Source organism: Tiliqua scincoides, chromosome 5, assembly GCF_035046505.1.
Source record: "Tiliqua scincoides isolate rTilSci1 chromosome 5, rTilSci1.hap2, whole genome shotgun sequence".
Classification (NCBI taxonomy): domain Eukaryota; kingdom Metazoa; phylum Chordata; class Lepidosauria; order Squamata; family Scincidae; genus Tiliqua; species Tiliqua scincoides.
In genome coordinates this window covers 2,955,571-2,973,409 of record NC_089825.1, presented here as the reverse complement: position 1 = coordinate 2,973,409, position 17,839 = coordinate 2,955,571, and the positions used below count along the sequence as shown (strand labels likewise).

General features: G+C 47.9%; 1 protein-coding gene across 13 annotated transcripts in view; it reads left to right on the top strand.

Moving 5' to 3' along the window:
- MAP4 (microtubule associated protein 4) overlaps positions 1-17,839 on the top strand; it is a 174,599-nt gene that overhangs the window by 100,567 nt on the left and 56,193 nt on the right. For 11 of the 13 annotated variants that reach the window (XM_066626816.1, XM_066626813.1, XM_066626807.1 and 8 more), the window contains 6 exons: positions 7,407-7,538; positions 12,370-12,483; positions 13,720-13,842; positions 14,242-14,334; positions 15,626-15,742; positions 17,320-17,424. In XM_066626816.1, coding sequence (XP_066482913.1) covers positions 7,407-7,538; positions 12,370-12,483; positions 13,720-13,842; positions 14,242-14,334; positions 15,626-15,742; positions 17,320-17,424 — 684 coding nt within the window. The remainder of the gene's footprint in view (positions 1-7,406; positions 7,539-12,369; positions 12,484-13,719; positions 13,843-14,241; positions 14,335-15,625; positions 15,743-17,319; positions 17,425-17,839) is intronic. The other 2 variants (XM_066626812.1, XM_066626817.1) reach the window with 2 other exon arrangements.

The following is a 17,839-nucleotide window of genomic DNA, read 5'->3' as shown; positions in this document are numbered from 1 at the left end:
AATCCAGCTCCCAAATGGAAAAGTCCTCAGCAGTGCTGCATTTAAGAGTGAAGCAAAAGAAATAATGCAGTTTCCAACATTAGATACAAACTGGTTCATGCCTGCACCTGGAGAGGGTGAGGACATAAGAACAGCCCGCTGGATCAGGCCATAGGCCCATCTAGTCCAGCTTCCTGTATCTCACAGTTGCCCACCAGATAGACAAGAGAACCAAGTGTGAACTAAGGAGGCTGCCAAGCCCTTCTCCTGCAGGGGCTCAGTGGAAATTCCACTTCCTTGAAGTTTATGCTGAGCAACTTATGCTGGGGTCTGTCCCAGGAATCCCAGTCTCCCCACTTATTGGCAAGTAAGTCTGCAAACCAGCATTGGCTTCACAGCAGGCCTGGCAGAAACGCACACGAGTATCCCTGGGTTTAAACTTAAGTAAACTCAGTTTGGTGATGCCATAGAGTTGCCTGACTGGGGGCAACATCTGGCCACTTCATTCCACCCCTAGTGCCCCTACTGTGCAATTGGTAGGCATGTGCCAAACTTAGTAGAAGGCTTTTCTACTCGAGACATAAGGAAGGGCTCGATTTTATTTATTTGAAAAATGTATTTCCCACCTTTCTCCCACACTCAAGGGGATTCAAAGTGGCTTACAACATAAAACTAATACTTAACTGAACTAAAACAATACTAAAAACATTAAGCATAAAACCAATTAAAACAGAACAACCAGGATCATTCAACCATTAAAACCCATCTCATTAAAAAACCCAGCCCACAATGTCAGATGCCTTCCTGAAGGCATTCTTGAGGCCTCACCAAATGGTCTCCAGAGAGGGAGCCATTCTTAACCTGTTTCTGCCCAGCCCACAGGTGTACCCATTTGGTTCCTGTGGTGTATATATAATGTTGGGCAGAAATGGATTAATTCCAGGAGGAAATTCCATAAACAAGGAGCCACCACCAAAAAGGCCCTATTTCTATCCACCATCCCCCTCACCTCTGCTAGTGGCAGCAGTGTAAGACAGGCCCACTCTGATGACCTGAGAGAATGGATAGGATTATATGGAAGAAGTCGGTCCCTCAAAATACTCTGATCGTAATCTGTAAAGGGCTTTAAAAGTCAAAACTAGCACTTTAAATTGAGCCTGGAAATGAACTGGCAGCCAGTGCAGTCACCAAGCAATAACCCGACTGAATCAGCGGAGTCTGCATCAGCACATGACTATCTGGGGATGGCATTTTGAACCAGAGCCAAACTGCTGCAGGAGCAGGTCCCAGTAGCTTTTAGGTTGCTGAACCAGCACAGAGGTGTTTTTTTTTTGGGGGGGGGGGGGGTTAGAAGTAAAAAAATAAGGGAAAATGGGGGGAACAGTACATTCATCACACCTGGTGTCTCCAGGTAGGGTTGGGCAAGTCCTCTGTCTGAGATCCTGGGCAGCTTCTGCTGGATGATCAGGGCTAGATTAAGCTGCGCTGGGGCCCTAGGCAACACCAAACTGAAGAGGCTCATCCCATGACACTTCCCCCCCCCCCAATTTATTCTAATAGAAAGGACAGTGAAAATGGAGTAATGCTACAATCAAGAGCCTTTTGAGGGAGATGATATCAAGAAGTCTGTTTGAAAGGAAGAAAAGCTTGAGGCAAAAATTACAGTGAGTTGAATGTTTGCACCAATTGAGTGTAACTTAAGCCAGGCTGGTTCAGCTGAAGCCACTGTGAGAACTTTCACAGTTTTCTTTCTGTGAAAGAAAGGCTTCTTTCCTTGGGGCTTGGTAGAAATGGTTTGACACTGCTGCTGGTTGCAACAAAACCGTTCATGACCCGCCTTCAAATGCGGAGGCCTGCCTGGCTCAGCAGCAATTGAGCAGAGTTCCTCTCGCACTTTCTTCCTCACCGCATTTGCATGGGCCTCACCCCCTTGGTCCCCAGAATGCCTTGCACTTCAGGGAAATGCTGTGGATTGCTTGTGATCCTAAGTGCCAGTCTTTCAAAAAGGTTCTCCAGACTTTTCCCAAGACACATTTGAGGCTGCTGTCTTATGGTGTCATGAACTGCAGTCATCCAGGAAGTGACACAAAAGTGGCTGGTACAGATGGAAAAGTCTTGTTGGAACACTGAGTGAGGCCTGCTGGAAGGTCATGTGGGAAAAGAGTGCTGAATATTGGGTCATATGTGGGTTGGAGGTGACCCAGGTTCTGGCACACTGATTCTAACATAGGTTAAAATTACTGCAAAACATAGGATTCTTGAAGCAAATGTAGAAATAATACAGGTAGTAGTCTAAATTTTTCAAAGGAAGATGCATGAGGCACTCTGGGCATATTTGCACTACAAACCAATACATGGTCTCTCTGGTGTCCCTCCCAACCCTATTTCTGGGATTGGTAGTTTGGTGAAGTGGTGCTCCGAGAATCTTCTAGACTTGGTTTCAGACATATGTGAGAAGCTTTTGGGGGTGGAGCTAGGTGGCCGAAGGCTCCAGAAATGAGTCAGGTGAAGAGTTTGAATTTGACTTTGGGGTTAAGAGGTCAACTATTGTTGTCTGGGAGCCCCTGAATTGGTAAGCACTGCTGTTCTCCCTGGTAGAAGGGTCACATGCCATGACCTTGAAAAGGAATGTATTCAAGGTGTATTTAAATGTATACCCCTTCTGTCAGACTTCAAGCTCTGATGATTCCTGCCTCTTGTCACTCCTGCCCATCATCTTGCACACTCGACTGCTTTCTTGCCCAGTACTGGTTGCTTTAACTCCATGGGTATCCCAAATTCACACACTTTTCTGCATCTCTTGCTACCCTGTCTGCCCCACAGTAAACTCTTCCTATGCAGTGAATGGGGGGTGAGAGAGAGTGAGACTGCTGTGATACTTGCTGAATCCAACCATATCTTACCCTACTCTCTCGCTTGATAAGAGGCAGAGTGCTTGGGAAGAAAACCTGCCTACCTCTTGGCCAAATTGTTCAGCAAATGGAAGGCTGGCTTTCAGAGCCTCACAAGACTTTTAAAATGAATTTGTCGTTTAATTATTTATCATTAACTAGGTATACACAGTGCAGAACTCTGAATGAACAGGCTGTTTTGGGGAAGGGGTGGATGGTTACTGAAGTGTCAGAAGTTGCAGTTATATAAGGTGCCACTCTGTGCTGCAAGGGAAATGCCAGCTGCTTCCTTCGTGCCACTGCCAGAGTGGAGCAAAAAATACACTCGTTCAACACAAGACCCCTCAGTTTTGCGGAAGATCTGGGCAGCAAAGTCTAAAGTTGGATTTTGACAATCCGCTGCCATTTGCCTGTGATTCTTACTGTCCAATGGCTGCTATAATAATCCTTTTGTTCTGAAAGGCAAATGGTGAAGCTTTGGGTGCAGCCTGGAAGAGAGCCCCCCTTCTTCCCCAAAAGACTGATTTGGTTGGAGAGCAGGACTTGTGCCAGTAGCGCTTTGAGAGACTCGAGTGCGAGTCTTTGCTTGGTCTCAACCCCATTGATTAAGAGAGAGGCCAAGGTGTGAACTTGCAACTACATCTCCATTTTTCCTTTTTAATCAGTTTGGTGAAGGAAGCCGATGACTTCATCCTATGTGGTTGGCACAGTGGCAGACCCCAAGAGAACCCTGACCCTTTCAGTACTGACTTATCGGCTGTGCAGGAGAACTGGAACAAATTTTAATCTGCATGTTTCATTTCAGCTACATTGATTAAAAGTATCCCCGGCAAATGTAAAGCACCTTAATGTTGAGTTATCTGCTTCTGTCGTACAGTCCCCTGGATCATAGTAGATTGTGCAGGGAGGAAGCCAGTTAGGAGGCTGTTCCCTTGTTGGGGAATCTTTCACTCTGATCTCTCCCAGTAAGGCAGCCATTTTCAATCACTATGCCGTGGTACACTGGTGTGCCATAGGTGGTCCATAGGTGTACCACAGGCATTTAGGGGAAAGTCATTTATTAATAGGGCCAATGGGAGATGTGAGCCCCAACTGGCAGCATGATGTGCCTTGTCAACTGTCAAAAACCTGGTGGCATGCCTTGACCATTTTAGTACCTTGTCTGTGTGCCGTGAGATGCAAAAGGTTGAAAATCACTGCAGTAAGGTGTAGCAGTTGTTGTGCTGGACTTGGACTAGGGAGCCCTAGGATGGAAACCCTGCTAGTCACTGGACAAACTTGGGCCAATCCCTCTCTTTTCCCCCACCCCAACCCAGCCTGTCTCCTTTCATAGGATTGTCCAGATAAAAACCAGGATAACAGATTATGTGGGGCTCTGAAGGGAAGTAGGAGTATAGATGTGACAAACAGCTCAGAGTCTGTCCAAGGACAGTTCTTAAATGGTTCTCTGCTGCTTTTAAGGCATGTTGTGGCACTCGGAGTGTAAACTCTTAGTGATGGCCCTTGACAAAGCATCACGTGGACCACAATCCCCTGATTAATTAAATGGAATCACAGAAGAAACAAAGCAGTACAGTCTGGGATAAAGGAGTTGGTTGTTGGTGTTTAGCTTCGTGCCAATGCAGAGGAGTAGCTGCAGACCTCCCCAGCAGCACTCGCCCTGGGCAAGCGGCTCAAGTCTATGGCGGAACCTTCCACATCCCAGCTTCCGCTGTGAGGTCTGGAAACACAGTTCTCTTTGTTCCTCTTGAACCTGTTTACATCTGCAAGCCTTGTGGCATCGCCGGTTCTGCCTAAAGAGCTCTTCTGTGGGTGCAGGCAGTCTGCCATGCACATGGAGGTGCCTGTAATGCATGGGGTCTGGCATAGCAGTTTCCCCACAGCTAGAGGCCAGTTCAGTCGGTGTCTAGTTGCCGTCTGAAGGCCGCCTAGAGTGACCAGCCCTGTAGCAAGTTAGGACAAAGAGGGGTTATGGCACTTCCAGCACCTGGGTCAGGGGGAAGGAGTAGCAGCAGGGTAGTCCTTGTTGGCGGGCTGTGTGTAGGCCTGCGCTTGATTGGCGGTTGATCATATAAATGACTATTACAGCATGCTTACTGATGAGGTTGGTGGGAAAAGAAAAATACTGTTTTGAGAATTTTACTTTTTTAAGAGCTTCTTTTAAAATGATAAATTGTAAGTTGGCTTGCCCTGCCTGGGAGTAGGGTTTCTTGTGGTTTCCAGACAGAAACTGGGAGCTGCTGGCATCTTTTGGAGAGCAGTGGCATAGCTAACTGCTGAAAGCCCCTTCTTCCATACCCGAAGGACCTGAGATGTAGACCTCCAGGAGCCTGCAGACAGCTGAAGATAGGAATTCTGAGCAGCTCCCCTCCCTTCCCTACACATGCTGGAATGCAAGCCTGAGCAATTTGGTGGTGTGTTTTTTGATTTTTTTTTTTAAGGGGGGACAAAATTGTAACATTTTGAATTGGGCTGATCTGTGTTTGCCGGAAGCTGACTGGGTAGTTACATGTTGTTAACATGTGAGTATCCCTCAGGCCAGATATCAATGGAAGCAGCCAGGTTCAAGCTCAGCCAATACATGCCCTCCCCCTCATGCATATCTCCTAACATGAAACAAGTGATCCACCTGGAGGCCCTGTTCTTGCTCCCCCCCTTTATTTCTGCTTTTTGCTTCCATTTTACTGCTATGTGCAGCTTGTGAGCTTTGCTGCCCCAGACTCCAAATGGGGAACTGCCTGGGCTTTGTGTTGTCTGACGTCCAAACCTACCAGCTGTAACCAGGTGTGCTTTTGAGACGCACATGAACGTATGCCTTTGGGGAGGGCAAGCTGTGGCGTGAGCAGGGATCAAGTGCTGAAGCTCCTGGTGCAACCTAGTGGAATGTCAGGAAAAGGGAGGGAGGCAAGGATGTGAGTACAAAGATGGAGGCTTTTCATTGTGGAGATAAGAATATGAGAACCAGGAAGGGGAATTGAAAACTGAAGGCAGTGCACTATCCCCCAGTCCCACAATTCCTAAACGTCAGCAGCTTCTAGGTAGAGATGGTGGGGACATTCCGACAACAAGAAGGACATGCAAAGAAGGGGAGTGTGTAATGCAAATAGTGGAGGGGAAGAAGGTGGGGAAGCAGGGCCCAGGAGAATCAAGAGAGTCTCCTGGAGGGGCAGGGCTTGAAGAAGTGGGGTTTTGTGGTGGCAGGAAGAAGGGAGGGGAAGAGGAGGGGGCTTGGGAAAAGAAAGAGGCAGCGAGGCACCACACTTCGAGCAGTGGTGCAAGACTGGACCAGCGCTATGGGCAAGGTGCTAACCCAGCCATTATCAACCACTGTGCTGTGGCACACTGGTGTGTCATAAATGGTCTGCAAGTGTGCCGTGAGAGTTTGGGGGAGGGTCGTTTGTCAGTAGGGCCAATGGGGATGTGAGCTCCCTACCAACGGCCTGGTGTGCCTTGTTAGTTGTCAAAAAGCAGATGCTGTGCCGTGAGAAGAAAAAGGTTGAAAATCACTGTGCTAACCCCTTGACAGGTGCTGAGAGCACTTCACTGAGGAGAATAGGGAGAGGCTGCCTCTTCTGTCATCCCTTTCCGCAGGAGGAGGCTGCCAGAAAGATCAGGGACCTTTGCTGTGGTTACTTCAATAGTTGGTGGTTCACATAAAGACAAGAGTTTTTTTTCTGTGTTTTTTTTTTTTAACAAACAGAGCTTTATTTTGGAAACAATGCAGTGCCTTGTGATCTGCCAATAAATAAGCATTCAGAAAAAGGCTCAATTTAGTTCATTCCACACCAGCAGGAACAACTTATACATGCTGTATACAGACATACGTAAAACAGCTATTTCCATACACACAGATGGGGGGTGTCGCTTGGCCCCTCAGTGATGCGCTCCCCCCAACCTGTGGAGGTTCAAGCCTGGAGAGGTGGGCCTCTGCCACAGCGGCCTGCCTCTCCTCATTAGGCACCGAGGGCCCTCAGCAGCTCCAATCAGCAGCCTGCACCAAGGCCTCGAGTCTGGTGGTCATACTGTTCAGGGCTTGCTTTTGGCCGACTGCCCCCTACAAGTGCACGACCCACTTGTGGGACTCTCTGTCTTGGAGGTGATCTGGGGTGTTCCTGCTCCTTTCCCGGTTCACCTGTTTCTCTCCTATATGCTTTGTTTGATTTTCAAGTACACTGAATGTCTTCATTTGTTATTACACGTTCTGCGAGTTTGGAGAGACCCTTTTGCAGTGCTCGAGTCCGGCTTAACACTCTCCATGTGAGCAGAGTGAGGCTGATGGTGATTTTTTAAATCTTAGATCCCAAGAGATGGGCAGGGGGCTGGAGGTATGGCTTGTGTGCCAAATGAATGGAAAATCCATTCGTTCCACTTCTGTTCATTATGAGAACCGTTAGCTTATTCTGACCCTGAACCAGAGGGTCTAGTTGCAGCCCCAACTGAAGTCCTTTTCCAACAGGAATGATGGCTTATGTTGTGACCGTAGGTTGTTGGGGCCAGTTACTAAGAATAGCACTGCTGCTTTTGTTTCGTTTCTAGTGTCCCCAGGAAAGATCATGGAGGAGAAATTATCCTATAAGGAGTTCCTGGACCGTAATGACTCATGGACCATGGACGACAGGGACCGTTGCTTTGACACACAGCCTGCTTTTAAGCCTGTGGATATGACAGGTAAGAACCTGCAGAGGAAAAAAAACCACTCTCCACCTCCCAAGAATTCAGGCCTTGGATTCTGGGGTTTTGTGGAGGTTGTTGCCCCACCCTGTGTTTGCTGATTGAACAGGAACAAGGCAGTTTAGTAATAGACAAAGTATCTCCCCTCAACACACACACAACCTGGCATGAAACGTTGCTTGGCATGGGAACTGTGGAAATGAGGAATGACTGTGGGAGCCAGCCTCAAACCTGCACCTGTGCTGTCTCATTTCTTGGTGGCCTGATATTTTGTTAAACCAGACCAGGCCATTCTAATACAATTGGTTGATCCTAACATCACATAAGCTCCTCCTTCTCTGCCTCCAGTCATGGTTGTTGCGAGAGGGGTGCACTCCTGGCCCCAAGCTAAAATAGGGGTTACTGGCCAAGCAGTGGGGGTCCAACCAGGTGCCAGAGTTTAGTGGTGGAGTTGCCTTGCCCTCCTCCTCGCTTCCTCCCTGAGCTTGGTCTGCTCTCATCCTCCGAGGAGCAGACACAGAGCAGCCCTTGGCTATCCTGTCCAGGGGCTGCCTCTTCATCAGTTCTGGGTGCCTTGGATAGCTCTGGGCATTGAGCACTCTCTCCCCTATCCCCACTTGCTGCTTTACCTGGCCCTTTCCTATGGCAGCCCTGCCTCAGTGCCACATGCTTTCAAGTTTTTGCTAGCATAGCCCTCCTGCCCTCTGGTAGTGGCGGTTCATTCCCTTTCATATTGCCTCCGCTCTGACATGACCTTTCAGCGAAGTAGAAATCCTGGAGGATTGCACCCCTTAGCCTTGACACACACTACCTACAATTTTTCACAACCCATCTGGAAATAGTCCATCATTGCTTGTGCCCCCCAAAGGGGTTAATTACCTTGGGCACCAACAACCAGAGGGCAGCCAACCCTATTTGGACCAGATCTGCTCCTTCTTCTTGCAATGTGTTTACATCTAAATCCCCAACTGCTGACTGCTTTCAGTTCTTTTCTCTGCTCCTGGATGTATTGGGGCCCAAGGCTGTCCTAACCTAGCACCAGGGGAAAGCCAAGGGTCCCCTAAAATTCCTTAGAATTAAACCTAAAACATCAACATGCAAATAAGTGTTGATGGAGTATAAAAGGAAGAGTAAGTCCATGATTCTGCCATTAGATGGGTTTTTTCAAAAGAGAGGATGTTGGGGTCATGATTGAGTTTGAAACTCAACATATGGAACCTAAATCTTTTACACCAAAGAGGAATGAAAGTTGAAAAGGGGGGGGGGAAGTGTTGCAAAAACATCAGGCCTGCATGAAAAAGGAATCCAAGGGTATGTGGGCTTCCTGTCCCTCCTAGTTTGACCTCTCTTTAGTCTGGTATGTACTTCCAAAAAAAAATAAGCACTCTTCTTTGCATAGCACCTACATGCGCAAGACACATGCACACAGCATAAATGTGCAACATATGGTGCCTCCAGAACTTTGCCTTGGTGCCATTGCTATAATTGTTTCATAAGAGTAGTGGAGACGAATCCCCTGTCAAAGACTAAGAGAAAATTGTATAGTGTTGCCCCTCACCCCCACACACAGTGTGATCTGTGCTGTGGCTGTGTTTAGAGGACATAGGCAAACTTTAAAGAAAAAATTTGGGGAGTTATTTACAGTATTTTGTTCAGGAGGCAATGAAGAGGGTCATTCTGGGGATTCAGGCCAGATACACTGTTAGTAGACATTGGAAAAGAGAAAAGGCTCAGTTTCCCAGAGTCACAAATCACTTGTCTTTGCCGGGGGAACTTCTTCTGTTTTGACTGGCTTTTTTTATCTCCAGCTTTTCTTCTCATAAAATGCATAAATTGTGGGATTTGATTTAGGAATTCTTCTCCCCACAGAGCATAGGGATGTAAAGAAAACATCATGCTTGTTGCTAGAACTCTTAGTCCCTCACTTATTGTCAGGGAGTTGCATGAGTGAACATGCCACTTGCAGGCTGGTGACACTGTGTTTCCTTTCCCCAGAGTGTACACCCAAAGGAATTCCATAAACCTGAGTAGACCTACATAGGCTTGGGGTCTGTGTCAGCTTAATCCAGGATCTTCACCTTTCTCTCCCCCCCCCTTCAAAAAAGATAAAAAGCCACTCTTGATGGCTTTGTCTCCAAAAATTGATTAACAATAAAAATCCCCATTCCTTTTGAGCCATTCCCCTTTTTCTTCCTGCCTCCTTTTGAGGGCGGGGTACTCTGTTGGCTGCTATTGTAAGATAAAAGGCACAATCCTAGCTAGGTCTACTCAGAAGTAAGTCCTATTGTGTTCAATGGGACTTACTCCCAGGAAAGTGGGGTTAGGATTCCAGCCTAACAGCCTCTGGGTCTCAGTTTGCATCAGTTTGCAATTAGCAGATACACACAAAACAAAGTCTTCCCCTCCCCCAGCAGATTCATCACTTCCCCCTCCCTTTCCAAAACCCTCCAGGTGTGCTGCTCACAAACTCAGGGCACAATCCTAACCAGGTCTACTCAGAAGTAAGTCCTATTTTGTTCAATGGGGCTTATTACTCTCAGGTAAGTGTGGTTAGGATTGCAGCGTCAGAGTGCTGGCAGCCTTATTTCTAGTGTATAATTCATCCCCATTTTGGGGGTAACTGAGGTGAGGTGTTGTAATGGGGAGCCGTGGTCAATGGCTACAGGGATCAGGGGAGGCGTGAGCCGGAAAAGTTCGAGAACCACTGCCATAAACTCAATGCTGATATAACAGTCAGTGGTTCAGAGAAAACCTGAACCTTGTTCCAGCTACCTGGCATCCCAAATCATGTTAAGAACGAGGTTTTGCTATCTCAGGACACTCTCCTAATTCATGTTGGCTAAATCAGACCAAACAGGTTTTATGTTCAGATTCAGATTGGTTTTCAGATGGACTATACTTGGGAGTTCTCCTGAACTGAAAGGACATTGCTTGTAGATAAGGAAAACACATCAGTCAGGGGCAATCCTTTGACAGGCACAAGGGAAACAAAAATGTCATTGAGTCTTTTCTTTAGGTCTAAAGGTGCAGTTTTTGAAGACAGGCAGGATTCCTCTCCTTGTGCTTTGCAGTGGTTTTCAGCTTGTGATGAGGGTGCTTAGCCATTAGAGGTCTCCCTACAGGCTTCAAGTAGTAAAGCAGCAAGCTCAGTGTTACCTTTTCTTGTAATGGGCACACAGATTTTCTCACAGTCCCTTTGTTTCTGACCAGATACGAGTTTTCTTAATACATAGAGGAGTTTGTTTCCAGTGAGTAAGATTTCAAAGCCTACTCTTGCCCACACATTCCTGCCTTGGAACTCTTCCTTTTGCCTGCATCCTCAGGAGTAATTTCTGAATCTCCTCCACAGAGACCTGGAAAATCCTTTTCTTTGCTTGGTTGGCAGGTTTGCCTCGTTCTGGGGACTCCTTGTTCCACTGATTGATTGCCTTCTGTCCATGAAAATCTCATTTTCCCCTTAAACAATCTTGAAAATCTAACTGATCTGCAGATTGGGAAGGCTCTGAACTAACCTAATATACTACACCAGGGGTGTCCAAACATTTTGGCAGGAGGGCCACATCATCTCTCTGACACTGTCCGGGGCCAGGGAAAAAAAAGAATTAATTTACATTAAAAATTTGAATAAATTTACATAAATGAATTTATTAGAGATGGAACTTATATGAATGAATGAAGGTCTTGCAGTAGCTCAGGGCTATAAAAGGCCTTGCACAAAGCAAGGCCAGCCTTTCCTTCACTGCCACCGCTGCATCACAGACGTGAAACAGCAATTAGTGGAGGGAGCCCTCATCCCACAGCCCAGGTGAGAGGTCAAACAGTCGTCCTCATGCTGAGAGCAATTGCATTGGGCCAGCACAGGCTCCAGCAAGTCTCTGGAGGGCCAGAGGTTCATTGGAGACTGGGGGCTTCCCAAGGGCCTGATTGGGAGCCCCTGAGTACCTCAAGTGGCCCCTGGCCCGGGGTTTGGGCACCCCTGTGTTACACTGTAAATCTTCCCCAGTAACAAACAAAACACACCTTCTTCGATAACCCCCAGATCTACTGTCTGAAGCAGTTTGCCCCACCTTTCCTAAGTATATGGTCCACCCTACTTGAAGGGTTGCCTTGGGTAGGCAGCAAACCAGAGGATTTATTAAGCCCTCTGTGGGCTCTGTGTAGCTTGGTGAGTGGATCACAAGTGATGCAGGTCTAGTATAGGAGGATTTCACTGAAAAAGATCACAACAGATCTGCAACAGAGCCTGCATCTAGGATGACCTTTTAGCTCAGGATTCCTTTGATTTCGCTGGACATGCAGCTGTGATAGAAGTGGAGTGTCTGCTTGTCTGCATTTTAGTGCACAGAATTCTAGACCCACAGGTTGGAACCTTCTGGCTCACTGTTAATCTGGCTTGCATAGAGCCTGTCCTTAAGTGCTGAGTGACCTCAACAGAAGGTTGGCAAAGCTCTTGTACTGCATGAAACCGAAGATCAGACTTGGCCTTTTTCTTGTTGTTGGGTAGTCAGCCTTGAGTTGCACTTGGTCCTTGAACTAAAATGCTGTGGAGTCCTCTGGATGTTGAAAGCTTCTCCTTCTAACAGAAGACCACGATCTCAAGAGGTGGTCTGTGAGTCATATCGAGCCCCCCAAGCAGGCCCTTCTTCCTAAAGCAGCGCCAAAGGTTGTGGTGATCACTGGCTTCTGGGCAGCACTTGGATCCCACAGGCAGCTACCACTGACAGCGAGCACAGGGGGCATACAGCTGCCCCAGGACCCCACGTGCCTCTCCCCTACAGCTTGACTAGCCCTGGACTAAGGTCTTTGATCTCTGCTGATTCTCCTTCAGAGCCTTTTAAGATGCACCGTGAAGACGTCCTGTCTGACCTGCTGCTGCTCCCTCCGGAAATGATGAATGTGCCGCCTCTTGGAGATTATTTTGGCGCTTCGCAAGAAGTCCATGGTACAGGTCTCACTTCCAGTTGCCCCGCTGGTAACTCTTCCCATGTCGGTCGCCACTAAGGAATTCTTCTGCATGGCTGATACCCTTCTTCCTTCCGCTGCTTTGAAAGTTGCATTAACTATGAAGAGTATTTAGGCTCACAGTCTGCTTTCTCTCCAGGCTTTTCTAATCTCCAGCAGGTCTAAAAAACTTCATGCTCACAATCATCCTGCCACTCATGGAACTTTGCTTCTGGTGCCGTGTTTTCATGCATCACTTAGAGTTTAGTAGTCTCTAGTCATGATGTTTGAGGAAAGCTGTAAAATGCGAAACGTCTGTTCGCTGGGATGAGAGGAGGGGAGAGGGGAGGGTTTGAGGAAACAGATGCCCAAAAGCAAGAGACTGTTGGTCTTTCCCCAACTTCCTTGCTTATCTCCCTGTATTCCTATCCTCTTCCAGATCCTCCCTTCTTCCCACATCCCATCTCAAGCAGGAAGCAAAGAGGCTCTCATGTGCAGTCCAGTCTGATGCAGCCCTCTGCTTCCCTGCCATCTTGCTCCCATCTGCAGGTGGTAGTCCGTTTGCTAGGATGAGATTATCATCACATCCTGGGATGAGAGGCAAGGAGTGGGGGACTGTGGAGGCCAGAGTCATGGTTGGCCAAATGCCGCAGGACCCCCATGGAGGAAGTTGCTCTGGGAGCCCTCAAAGCCTGACTCTCCCTGCAGACTCTGCACCCAGCATCAAGAGAGAGCCTTGGAGGCGAATTGAAACCCTGCTTTTGTCAATGGGTGCCCTGCAGTCAGAAGTTGCCATGCTCAGGGTAGCCTGCTGGATGGTCAGTGGTGGTGTCTCTGCATTGCATCACCACTGCCAGGAGCTTTGTACTCATGAAAATTGGAAGTTTTAGATGATCCAACAGCTCCTATGGAAAAGGGGCAATGAGCCTCCCTCTCCCTGCCCAACTTTTCTAGGAATGTTGTTCTTCACTGCAGAGTGCAGCCTACAAAGGCAGTCTCAAATGAATGGCTGCTGGTTTCCTGCAATATTTTTATGCATTAGAATAAAGTTGTCCTGTTCTCTGGGTGTATGTGAGATAGACTTGAATAAGCTTGAGCTTAATTCAGGGACACAGTCCTGGTGTGCAGCCCCCATTGATTCAACTGTATCAGTGTAGCTGCTTCCTGACTTTCCTGCCTCCCTAGATTCTTTGGAGAAAATGTGACTGGGGGCACAAACCTGCTTTTGTTCTTACAGCACCTTATGGAGCTGCAGGGGTCCTCGAGCAACCCCCACAACCTCCTGCAAACATTTTTGACCCATCGACCTTCCTGGCTGTGGATTCGGAGGCAGAGTCTCTGCTGAACCAAAGCCAAGCAGGTGAGCCCATGCTGATCTGCTAACCCCAAAGAAAATAACAAGGGCTGGAGGGAGAACTGCAGATTGTGAACCTGGGTGGGATTGGCCAGTTGCATTTTTGAGCACTTGGCTGAAGGGCTCATATTCAGTTGCCAAAGACATAATGGAACAGGAAGGTCCTCTTCTCCCTTGGGCAAAAGAAAGTGGAGTTGCCCAAAGTCCTAGCAAGATCTTGCATCCAGCTGCATCTACCGCTTGTGTGCTAGAGTGCTGTGAGCATGTCAGGTGAGTCCTGGGGTTGGCATGCAGCCTGGAATAACCCTGAGTTCAGGCACAGCCATGATAGATAGGAGTGGGAGTGTGAAACCACATTGTGGTGAGTTTTTATGAGAGTCTGTTTCTGCTAATTGTATCTTGTAGCGCCTGCCAGAGAGATGGGCCCTCCTGAAGATTTCTGGTTGGGAACTCAGCATGTAGTGGAGGGACAAGGTCTGCCTTTCTTTGAGTCACCAGGTAAAAATGGAAGTGGTAGTCTCTCCATCCAGAAGGCTTTGTGCAAGAACTTAAGCTCCAGCACGTGGAGGGGTGGGGGGTGTGTCGCCATATGTCTTTCAAAGGGAGGCTGAGGATGCCTTTGGGGGGAAAGGGGGGAGAGTAAAACAAGTGCTTTGTTGTGTTTGAAACCCCTTCGCAGGGACTCGGGTGAGTCTATTTGATAGTTTGTGCCCCCCCCAGTCCTCCCTGCAGCCATGTTGATCTTGAGACAGTCTGTGGAACTGAAATGGGATGTCCCCTTGGCCAGGATGTGAACTTAGCTTTCATTTCTGTGCAAACCTCTTTGGGATTGCTACAAGAAAGCATGTGCAAACTCGGATAACCTAGAGCAGTGGTTCTCACACACATAGCATCGGGACCCACTTTTTAGAAAAACAATCTTGTTGGGACCCACCAGAAGTGATGTCATGACCAGAAGTGACATCATCGAGCAGGGAAATTTTTAACAATCCTAGACTGCAATCCTACCTACACTTACCCAGGAGTAAGTCCTATTTACGATCATTGTTAAAAGCATATATGTAGTAGTTCGTTAAAAGTACAGGTCTGTAACATTTCCTCAAATGCAGTCACATGCCATGGTAGTATCAAGTCTAATATATTAAAAATAAAATATTGAAATGAATGGGGACCCACTTGAAATTGGCTCGTGACCCACCTAGTGGGTCCCAACCCACAGTTTGAGAAACACTGGCCTGGAGGATGGAAAAAATGCAGTGGGATTTGAGCTTTGTTCTCCTGTTTGCAGCCACAGTTCCCAAACCCTGAGGTTTAAATGCAAAGAGCCTTGCAGAAGGAGGGGGAGAGGTGAGGGTGAGGAAACAGATGCCCAAAAGCAAGAGACTGTTGGTCTTTCCCCAACTTCCTTGCTTATCACCTTGTATTCCTATCCTCTTCCAGATCCTCCCTTCTTCCCACACCCCATCTCAAGCAGGATGCAAAGAGGCTCTCATGTGCAGTCTAGTCTGATGCAGCCCTCTGCTTCCCTGCCATCTTGCTCCCATCTGCAGGTGGTAGCTGTTGAGTTCCTCTTCATGAAAGGATGATGGGAAGTGGGAGAGCAGATGTCTAAATGTCTTTAGTGTTCCTGTGGTTTTAAGGTGTCCCCCGCCCCACTCCTGTAGCATTTTGAAGCACCATTTAGGTTCTCAGTAGTGCTTCCGGCTGTGAACCTTGGCCTGGGGAGCACCTGACCAACAACCAGGCAAGAACTTTTGTGTAATCAGCTTGCTTCTGTCTTTGTATCCAGTGCCCAACAAGTACCCTGATGCTGCAGAGATGCACTTGCCCGGAAGTTTTGTAACAGGCCTGATGGACCTCACAGGAGAGCTTCAAGCACCACAAACAAAGCAGGTGACCCCAATTGGTAAGAGAGCTTGATGAACAACCAATTGGATTTCAGACCCTGGTGCATTCCTGCCCCTTCTGCTTTCTGCAAGGAATGATTGGTTCCAATCCGGGAATGGTAGAGTTGTTTTACGTGGCAAACAGCGAGGCTTCCCAGAGCCAAGACTGTGCTTGCTTGGCTGAAGTGGCTCAAGGAGGACTTCACCCTGGACCAAGGTGGAGGGGCACAATTTGAGGGGCAGGAGTGAAGGTGGGGCCAATTGGCCCATCCCCCATTCTCAAAGCAGTAACTTTATGAGAATAACCAAAAAGATACTTTAATTTAGAGGACTGCTGCAGCATAGTGGCAAAGAGACACAATGAAATGGTTTTTTTGAAGAATTATAACTATAAAAGTTGGATATTTTTATAAATGTGAACAATTTTTCTTCGTTTTATTTTTTAAAAATCCAGGGCCTCCAGGTAGGTTAGATTAAGAAAACTACGGTCAAGTAATATGTTTGTCAAATGCATAGCTTGGCCCTGCAAATGCCTGTCTGTAATGAGATGGCAGCCCAGGCAGGACTGGCAGTGCATTGTGAGGGGAAGAGATATCTAAACCCCCCCCCCCCAATGCCATGTTACTGGCACAAATGCACTGGCAAAATGCCTGTGACTCCCCTGGAAGGTGCTGTTGATGGAAGTGTTCCTTCGGGGGTGCCATTTCTTCAGGACCGTGATTCAAGGGGGAGAAGGTGAACGCTCTTTTCCTCATGTGTCATGGTCCTGTTTGTGATCCCCTGAGGCTGTCATTTTTAAAAAAAAAACCCAAATACAGGTGGCCCAGTTACCTGAGAATTCAGAACAACCTGTATCCTTCAGAGACTGTGGGAGCTGCACTCTGATTGCGTCCAGACGACCCTCAGAGGCCAGGGATGCCTCACCAGCCCTCAGAAGACCTTTGGAGGTCTTCAGAAGGCCAAAAACATCAACTTCTGGTTTTCAGCTTAGAGTTTTCGGAGGCCTTCTGAGGGCCAGGGAGGACCAACCAGAGCACAGCTCTGGTTGGGTTTGGGGGCCCGAAACCCACGGATTCAATCATGCATAGATTTTGGTATCTGGGGGGGGGGGGTCTGGGAACAGATATCGAGGGCCACCCTGTAGTTGAGCCCTGCATATCAATTTGATGTGCCACTTGACCCTAAATCAGAAATAATGCAGTGATAGCAGCAATTGCAAACCAAACGCAACCTTTCAAGGCAGTTGTGCTACATAAGCAACTGGCCAGTCTCTCAAGTGCCATCAGCATTGTAGTATACAGTGGACTGCAATCAACATTCTAAGTGGTCAGTTGATGGCGTTTGACAAGTTTTTGATTAGTGTGCTCACCCTGGAGGGCACCTGGACGCACTTTGTTCACTTTTGCAAACTGAACTGAGAGAATTGTGGGAGGTGGTGCTTGCCCAGTGAACTGTGGTGCTTCTTGGCCAAGAGGAGCCTGACTTTGCACACTTCCACACTAAACCCCAGCCCTTGTACAGCACCAGGAGATCCGGGTGGATTTGTCACCAAACAGCTGCATCTCCTAACTCTTCTCTTTTGCGTTGCTTTCTGAAGCATCTCCAGGAGGAGGTGCTGGGCCTGCCCTTGAAGTGGAGGAGTTGTTGGGGTTCGAGCCTGCCTTTGACCACAGAGCTCTTTCTCCTAAAGAAGCCGTAGCAGGTGAGCATGCACTCCCAGGCTTAGTGGGTTTTTGTTTTTTGTACTAATACCATATGAAAGTGAGATCCATTTGAGGCTTGCATAAGCAGCTCGCATGGGACCTGCTGCAAAGATTTTTGAGGGTGCCAAACAGATGTGTTCAGGTGGGGAACCACCAGGAATTGAAGTTGGAGCATGTGGTGAGTCTGAGGGAGAGAGCCCCTCTGTAGTCCTCTCCATCCCCCAACCATCACCTTCCAGAGGCCATATCCGATCATCCTGCCCCCTTTGGCCTAGTTCTCTGTGTGGTGAACCCCTGATCCAGGGTGACAGTGCCAGATTTTCTGTGGATGCACAATAGTGAGTCATCGACTTGTGACCACAGGCACTTCTCCTCACCCCTTGTGCTAGTGATCCAGGAAAAAAAGTAGAATTG